The sequence below is a fragment of the Erythrolamprus reginae genome, chromosome Z (genome assembly GCF_031021105.1).
Source record: "Erythrolamprus reginae isolate rEryReg1 chromosome Z, rEryReg1.hap1, whole genome shotgun sequence".
Classification (NCBI taxonomy): Eukaryota; Metazoa; Chordata; class Lepidosauria; order Squamata; family Dipsadidae; genus Erythrolamprus; species Erythrolamprus reginae.
In genome coordinates, this window is record NC_091963.1 from 128,446,247 (window position 1) to 128,454,542 (window position 8,296).

An 8,296-nucleotide genomic window follows, 5' to 3' on the forward strand; every position below is an offset into this window, starting at 1 on the left:
TGCAAGAATAAGGCTGTGTATGGTTGATAGTATTTAACATCACTTTTTTTAAAAAAATTGTCAATGCATAGTTAAAATACTGCTGGGGAACAGAAAAAGTGATTTCACTCCTTCCAATGAGCACTTTAGCTATTTCCAGATCATATCTTCTTTCCAATCAAGACAGTACTAATTCCTATTTCCATTTTTTAAATGCAGATATTTTTTCTTATATTTTCAATACTTTGTGATTTCATTATTTCCTTTCTCCTATGTATGGCTGTCCAAAAACAACAAATATGCTTCTGTGGGGTTCTTGGCAGTCCAAAAATGTTATCTGCTTAGATAATGAAATGTCTGCAACCAAGGAACAAAGCCCAGAGCACTAAGAAGCTTGCAGTTAAACCCCAAACTACATATCTTCTATTTCTATTATCTTCTATTTTGCATGCTGGATTAAGGTTGCATAGCAGGGTTGTGTGCTTGTGGTGCAGATGTTTTGAAGCTTCATCAGCACATTTTCATTGAGTCAGGAAGGGGGGGGAGAGGGGAAAAAAAAGCTGCTGCTCACTTTTTAATTATTTTTATTTAAACAATTTTCACCCTTGCTCCCACCCCTTGGTGGAACCCTCTTCTTTGAGCCAAGACTGCCCCGTTCATCTACTAGACAGACTTGGATGCAATGTGGTCAGTTTTCTAGGAAGTATTAATGTCCAATTCCAGCTGCTGCAACTTAATTATCCCAGCAATCCTCCCCTGGAGCTAGTGGCAGTATCTTTGTGACCACTCCAGTGCCCATGGTTCGAGATCCATCACGCAGAGTGAATCGTTGTCCGTGTTCCAAGACCATAGGGTACTGCAGTATGAGATTCATGCTGACGTTCTCGCCTGGCATCACCATTTCCTACAGCAAACAAGAGGAAAGGTATAAAGAGATGGCAACCTACAGTTAGACCTCCACAAACTGCAAGAAATTTGGCAATCTAGAAATATTGAGAATAACCTCTTACAAACCCCAGTGATCACGCACAAGAAATTATTGGGGAAAAGTGTGATACAAACCTTTTCCTCAGGTAATTCTATGCGACAAGTCATATTCCAGGTCAGGGAGAACATAATTGGCATGAACTTAGTCACAAAAGATCCTTGACGGCCACCTTCCTCTTTGGTCAGGATATAAACCTATGAAAGCAACACAATTTATTTTTCTTGTGTTAACTTTATGGTGTAGGAGAACAGCTTTGGGGATATCAGGCTAGTGTCTCAGCCACCTACATGATGTGAAACAGCATCCTAGTATTCTGTCTCCCCACATATATCTCCCTCACTCACCTGAGCCTCAACCTTCTGATGTGGTTGGACGGAGCCAGGCTTACACATGACCAATCCCCGACGTAAATCTTCTCGTTTCACAGACCGGATCAAAGCGCCCAAATTGTCTCCAGCTTGTGCCTGATCCAACTGTTTGTGGAACATCTCAACACCTGAAGCCAATTACACAAACACTTCTGAAAATTTTGTGCAGCCTTTCAGTCCATAAAATTATACAGGTAGTCCTCAACTTGTAACAGTTTGCTTAGTGACCATTCAAATTTACAATGAATAAAAAGACTTATGGCCCTTTCTCACACTTGATGGCTGTTGCCGCATCCCCATGATTTATATTTGGATGCTTGACAACTGACTCGCATTTTTGACGATTGCAGTATTCCGGGATCATGTTATCCGGCTTTGCAACCTGGCAAGCAAAATCAATGGAGAAATCCAGATTCATTTAATTATGTTACTAATTTAACAACCAAAGTTACTCACTTAACAAATGTAGTGAGAAAACTCATCAAATGGGCAAAACTCACTTAACAAATTTCACTTAGCAACATAAATATTGGGCTCCATTGTAGTTGTAAGTTGAGAACTACATGTACTTCAAGGAATGCCTCAGTCATTTCCAGGTCATAACTGCTTAGAAACAGACCAGTAACATGAGAAAAACTAAGCTAAAAAAAAGCCAATAGAAGACCAATCTTGCACAAAAAAAGGGGGGGGGGGAATTCTACTTACCAGTCACAACTGAGCGCAAATGTGTTTTGTAACCCACAAATTCACATTCTTGCCCTTTCTTGAGAATACCACGTTCAAGGGTACCTGCTACAACAGTGCCTCGACCTACAACAAATTAGAACCAGTTTAAATAATTACTTAATAATTTAATCCCCAAATTTGGGGATCTATAGCTATTTTATACCTTAGGTATAATAAGATATAAAATAGCTATAGATCCCCAACTTTGGGGTGCAAAGTATAATGTGATGTTTTAGTACCTGGAATGGAGTAAGTACGCTCTACAGGAAGCAGAAAAGGTTGATCAAGGTCACGTTTTGGCAAGGGGATGTATGCATCCACTGTATCCAGAAGCTTTATGACGGAATTCAATCCCAGTTCTGGATTTTGGTTCTGCAAAAAACCCCACAGGAATTAGTAATACATCTTAATAAAAGAGAGGAAATAAAAGGGAGCAGAGTTTGTGCAACACAACACTGACCTCTAAGGCGCACAGAGCAGACCCTATAATTACAGGAGTTGATTCCCCATCATAACCCAACTCTGTAAGTAGTTCACGGATCTCCAGCTCCACCAGTTCCAACATTTCTTTATCGTCAACTGCATCAGCTTTGTTGATGTACACAACCACATGTTTCACTCCAATCTAGAATAGTGTGAGAAGATTAAAAAACAAAGGGAAATTGCTTAAATTTGTCCGATCTGAACAAATATATCAGATCACCAGGTGTGTCTTTTAGATCACAACCAACCTGTTTAGCAAGCAGGAGATGCTCTCTAGTCTGTGGCATTTGTCCATCTGTTGCAGCCACCACCAGGATACAGCCATCTAAGGGTGCTGTCCCAATGATCATATTCTATAGACCAAAGAATGGGAAACATTGAGCTTAGAAAAACATCCTTTCATATTATGGTTGGCATAAAATTTATCAAACAGAAAAGGCACTTCTCTCTCTCCTACACCCCCCCCCCAAAATCATCCATTTATTTAAATATATCTTACAAGTACGACCACTAAGAACCTGCCAGCGGTTCCAAAATAGGAATTTTGGAATTCTTAAAAATATTCCTTGGCATCTAGTTCCCCATGCCTACCTTGATATAATCAGCATGCCCAGGACAATCTGTATGGCCATAATGGCGGTTGGCTGTTGAATATTCTACATGGGAGGCATTAATTGTAATCCCCCGGGCCTTCTCTTCTGGTGCATTATCAATGTCTTCATATTTCTTGTACTGGGCACTTCCAGTCTCTGAAAGAACTGGAAGAAAGAGATAAATATGAACATGGCATCAGGGGTACATTTAAACTGATGCATGTAACGGGCTGGCACTATGAGACTTTGAAATAATGTTTGAACTGATCTGAAACCCTCTGGAATGCTGCTGGGTAACAGCTTCAACAGCTTCAAATACGTTGTGATAGCCACCAATCAAGATTCTTATTGAAGGATAACATTTTTATTCCAAATACAAAGGCTGAGATTCTAGATGGGAATCCTGATGACTGAGAACAGCTAAAGCACCTAACACAAAAAACCCCTGTAACCCCTGGCAACTTTTTTAAAAAATATCAAGTATTAATTTTAGACCATCCTGTTTACCAATAGCTCTAGCTTAGTGCCCTACTCCAGGGGTGGGCAAATTTGGCTCTACTATGACCTGTAGACTTCAACTCCCAGAATTCCTACGTCAATCATGCTAGCTCAGGAATTCTGGGAGTTGAAGTCCACATGTCATAGAAGAGCCAACTTTGCCTACCCCTGTCCTAGTCCAATACTTTACTGGTGATTCTTTAAATCAGGGGTTTCCAACCTTGGCAACCAGCACGCGCTGGTTGAGGAATTCCGGGAGTTGAATTTCACAAGTCATAAAATTGCCAAGGTTGGAGACCACTGATTTAAATCAATAGCTCTCTAGCAAATAAAAAAGGGAGGTGCTTAAAATATTTATTTGTTCTCCTTTAATAAATGTGCCCTTTTCCCCCCAACTCTCACTTTTTGTGATGGCTGCTGTTAATGTGGTCTTGCCATGATCCACGTGTCCAATTGTTCCAATGTTGAGATGTGGTTTGTCCCTTACAAATACTTTTTTCGCTTCAACTGCAAAACATCGAACAGGGAATTCTAGTCCACTGAAGCTTGTGCTATGTACTGGTGGCTGCAAAAAAAAAAAGAGAACCAGGTTACAATATTAAAATCTCTGAATTTTTACCTCTAACTTTTATCAACACATTTGTCTTTTCTGTTCATTGATGTCAATGTTTCTTACCTTGAGTAGTATATTTTGCAAGTACTGAGACAGGCATCCACGCAGGCCTACAAGACACGAATACAATGATTGTGATGGGAATTTCATTAGCTTATAGTATTCTGCTTTTATGAACTTCACTACTTCATATTCAAACGTCCAATTGTATTTCACATAGCCCACTGACATTGTTATATTTTCAACCAAACTATTATCTTTGGACATTGTTATTCTCAGTTCCATTCCTTCCCTTTTTGTATCATTGAATACAACTCTCAGTATAGACATTTAACAAAAACCACGTATATGCTCAGAACTTCAGGTAACTTGAAAAGCATATCTAGATTGGGCAGAACTTTTATATCACTGTGCAATGATTTGATTTATACTGCATTCAATCCAAGAAACAAATATAGATTTTGCAAAAAATATGTATTGTTGTTAGTTGCAAAGTCATGTCCAACTTATAATGACCCAATGGACAACCTTACTCCAGTCCTTCCTGTTGTCTACCATCTGGAGTCTATTTTAAGTTCAAGCCTATTGTTTCAGCGACTTAGTCCAGCCACCACATTCTCTGTCATCCCTTCTTCTTTTGTCCTCAATCTTTCCCAGCGTTGGGTTCTTCTCCAGTGAGTTTTTTCTTCTCATTAGGTGGCCAAATTAGTTTCATTTTCAGGATCTGGCCTTCTAAATGGGCAGTCAGGGTTGATGTTCTAGGACTGACCAATTTGATCGCCTTGCAGTCGAAGGGACTTGTAAGAGTCTTCTCCAGTACCATAGTTCAAAGGCCTCAATTATTTGGTGCTCAATCTTATGGTCCAACTTTTACAGCCATGTTGCAACTGGGAAAACCATAGCCTTGACTATACGCATTTTGTTGATAGGGTGACGTCTCTGCTTTTTAGTATGCTGTCTAGATTTGTCATAGTGGCTTGCTCCGCTGGAGCGTGCTTTAATTTTTGGCCACATTCCCCACCTGCATTGATCTTAGGGCTCAGGAAAATAAAATCTGTCACTACCTTCATTTCTTCCCCATCTATTTGCCAGGAATTGAGGACCAGATGCCATAATCTGTTTTCTTAATGTTGAGTTTCAAGCCAAATTTTCACTCTCCTTCACCTGCATAAAAAGGCTCTTTAGTTCCTCTTCATGTTCTGCCATTAGAGTAGTATCATCTGCATATCTGAGGTTGTTATTACTTCCAGCAATCTTAATTCCAATTTTTGATTCATCTAGCCCCGCCTTTCTCATCATGTGCTCTGTATATAAGTTAAATAGGCAGGGCTACAGTATACAACCTTGCCGGACTCTTTTCCTAATTTTAAACCAAACAGTGGTTCCATGTCCAGTTCTGTTCTTGACCCAAATATAGGTATTTCAGGAAACAAATAATAACTTTAAGAAGTTATTTAAGAACTTGCCAGAATTTGTTGTGATCCACACAATCAAAGGCTTTAGCATAGTCAATTAAGCAGATGTTTTTCTGGAACTCCCTAGCTTTCTCCATGATCCAGCGTACGTTGGCAATTTGATTCCTCCGCCTTCTTCAAAATCCTGCCTGTACTTCTTGGAATTCTTGATCCACATATTGTTGGAGCCTAGCTTGTAGGATTTTAAGCATATTATTAACATGTGAAATGGGTGTGATAGTCTGAACATTCTTTGGCTTTACTTTTCTTTGGAATGTGAACTTACCTTTTTCAATCCTGTGGCCACTGTTGCCAAATTGCTCGAAAATTGAATGTAGCACTTTTACCGATTTTCAAGATTTTGAATAGGTCAGCTGGGATACTGTTATGTTCACTAGCTTTGTTGTTGCTCAGATTTCCTAAGGCCCATTTGACTTCAAATTCTAGGATGCCTGGCTTGAGGACAGTGACCAACCCATCATGGTTATCAGGGATGTTAAACTCATTCTTGTATAGTAGTTCTATGAATTTTGCCACCTCTTCTTAATCTCATCTGCCTGTTAAATTCCTGACATTTTGGCCCTTTATCATGCCTGTCTTTGCATGAAACATTGCCTTCATGTCCAATTTTCTTGAAGAGATCTCTATTCCTCCTATGCTATTATTTTCTTCCATGTCTTTGCACTGTTCATTTAAGATCTTATCTCTTCTAGATATTTTCTAGAATTTTGCATTCAATTGAGTGTTATCTTTCGCTTTCTCCCTTGCCTTTGGCTTCCCTTGTTTCCTCAGCTATTTGCTTACTTGCATTTCTTTTTCTTTGGGATGGTTTTAGTTGCTACCTCTTGTACAATATCAGGAACCTCTCTCCTTTGTTCTTCAGGCACTCTGTATATCAGATCTAATTCCTTCAATCTATTTGTCACTTTTATTGTATATTCATCAGTGATATGATTTAGTTCATACCTGAGTGGACTACTTCTTTTCTTTTCCCTACTTTCTTCAATGTATAAAATGTATTAAAACTATGTATAGCATATTTCAAATCAGCTTACTTTGTATATTCTCCTTTCATCTTCTCTACATTAAACACATTTGGCGCTCTCAATTTTTTATTTTGTGATACCGTTAATGTAAATGTCAGAAATTCATTCAGAATTAGCAATTAATAGGCCAGAAATGAACACACAAAACTTCAGAACCGTGTAATTATTGCAGACTCTTTTCAAAAGGATTTGGTTATAAAACAAGAAACACAAATGACTGAAACGTCCCTCGAGAGGGAAACAAAATTTATTGGGGGTAAAAATCAATTTACGTCTCCCATAAAGTTGCTAGATTCCAAATCATATTAACAATGGTCCTTGAGCAGAAATATATAGACTGAAGTGTAGATTGAAATGTGTATGTATGTACACACACGTGTGTGTGTACATAGATACAACTTCAATCTACACTCCAATATATATATATGTGTGTGTGTGTGTGTGTGTGTTGTATGTGTATGTCTATATGTGTGAACATATGTATGCCTATATGGTTTGTTTATAAAATTTATGATAACTTTTATTGTCAGTTTTACTGTGAACACAATGGTATAAATTTTTTAAAAAAATTCTGATTGATATCTGCTGTCAGAATACACACACACACATTGGAAAGCGACTCAAAATTAAAAGCGGCATAAAATTAAAATCATAATTATATAAGTCAAGAAGGGAAAGGCAAGATGGGTATGGCGGTAGTAGCATATTCTCTGGTCTCGATCAACAGCAAGAGCAAACGGCTTTAATAAACTGCACAGGAGTTTCGCCCAGCCCCGGTCAGTGTAGTGCTTCCGCAACCTGGTGTGTCTCCCACGTGCATTGGAAACGATGCTTTTATACGCAGACATTATCAGAGGACAAAGAAGACATTGCATGCGACCGCGGATCGGAGGGGGGATCTGTTTTTCTCCTTCCCCTGGCTGCCTTCAGGCATCCTCCATGCCCAGAACTGGAGACTAGGTGAAGGTGCAGAAGGTCAGGCACGCTCCGGAGGGGACCCATGAAAGGATGGAAAATACGTCGGCCCGCCTTTTTCGGCTTCCCGTCTGGCCATCGGGACCTGCTACCCTCCTCCTCCCACCGCCGCTCGCGCTCCCCCCACCCCACCCGCCGCCCCCTCCTCCCTCACCAACGTCCCCTTTAACTGACCGCTACCGCCGCACAGCCGCCCTCGCGCCAGCAGCAGAGCAGAGGCCGCCATCTTCCCTTTCTCCTCCCGGAAGAATCGTCACCAGCCGCTCCTCCTGACCCGCGGAATGCCCGAGAGGGAAAGAGAGGGCAGGCGCCTGATGTCGCAACTTCCGCCTACAAAATAAATACATTTTTAAAAGGTTCTAGTTCTGGCCGAGGATCCGCTTTCCCGCCCTACGACACCCCCACCCCCCTCCCCAACCCGGTTTAGATTAAATTATCCTGGGTATTGTCTTGTTTTAGAGGCTTAGCTTCCGGTTTGCTTCAAAATTCTTTTTTTTTTGAGCGGCGAAGTAAATACTTTAAAATAGGGAAGAAAAGCTTTGTAGAAACTCGAGAAAATTATTGTGGGAAGGA

General features: G+C 40.2%; 1 protein-coding gene across 1 annotated transcript; it reads right to left on the minus strand.

Annotated features, from left to right (window-relative positions):
- Window positions 1-546: 546 nt before the first annotated feature.
- Window positions 547-8,006, minus strand: LOC139154799 (elongation factor Tu, mitochondrial-like). The gene is made up of 11 exons (XM_070729789.1): window positions 7,898-8,006; window positions 4,312-4,358; window positions 4,038-4,200; window positions 3,136-3,302; window positions 2,793-2,897; window positions 2,522-2,686; window positions 2,301-2,433; window positions 2,041-2,145; window positions 1,312-1,463; window positions 1,042-1,161; window positions 547-883 (listed from the first exon to the last, which is right to left on the minus strand). Exons 1-11 carry the CDS (start codon window positions 7,947-7,949, stop codon window positions 713-715), a joined length of 1,380 nt encoding a protein of 459 aa, XP_070585890.1. The 5' UTR covers window positions 7,950-8,006; the 3' UTR covers window positions 547-712.
- Window positions 8,007-8,296: the final 290 nt, after the last annotated feature.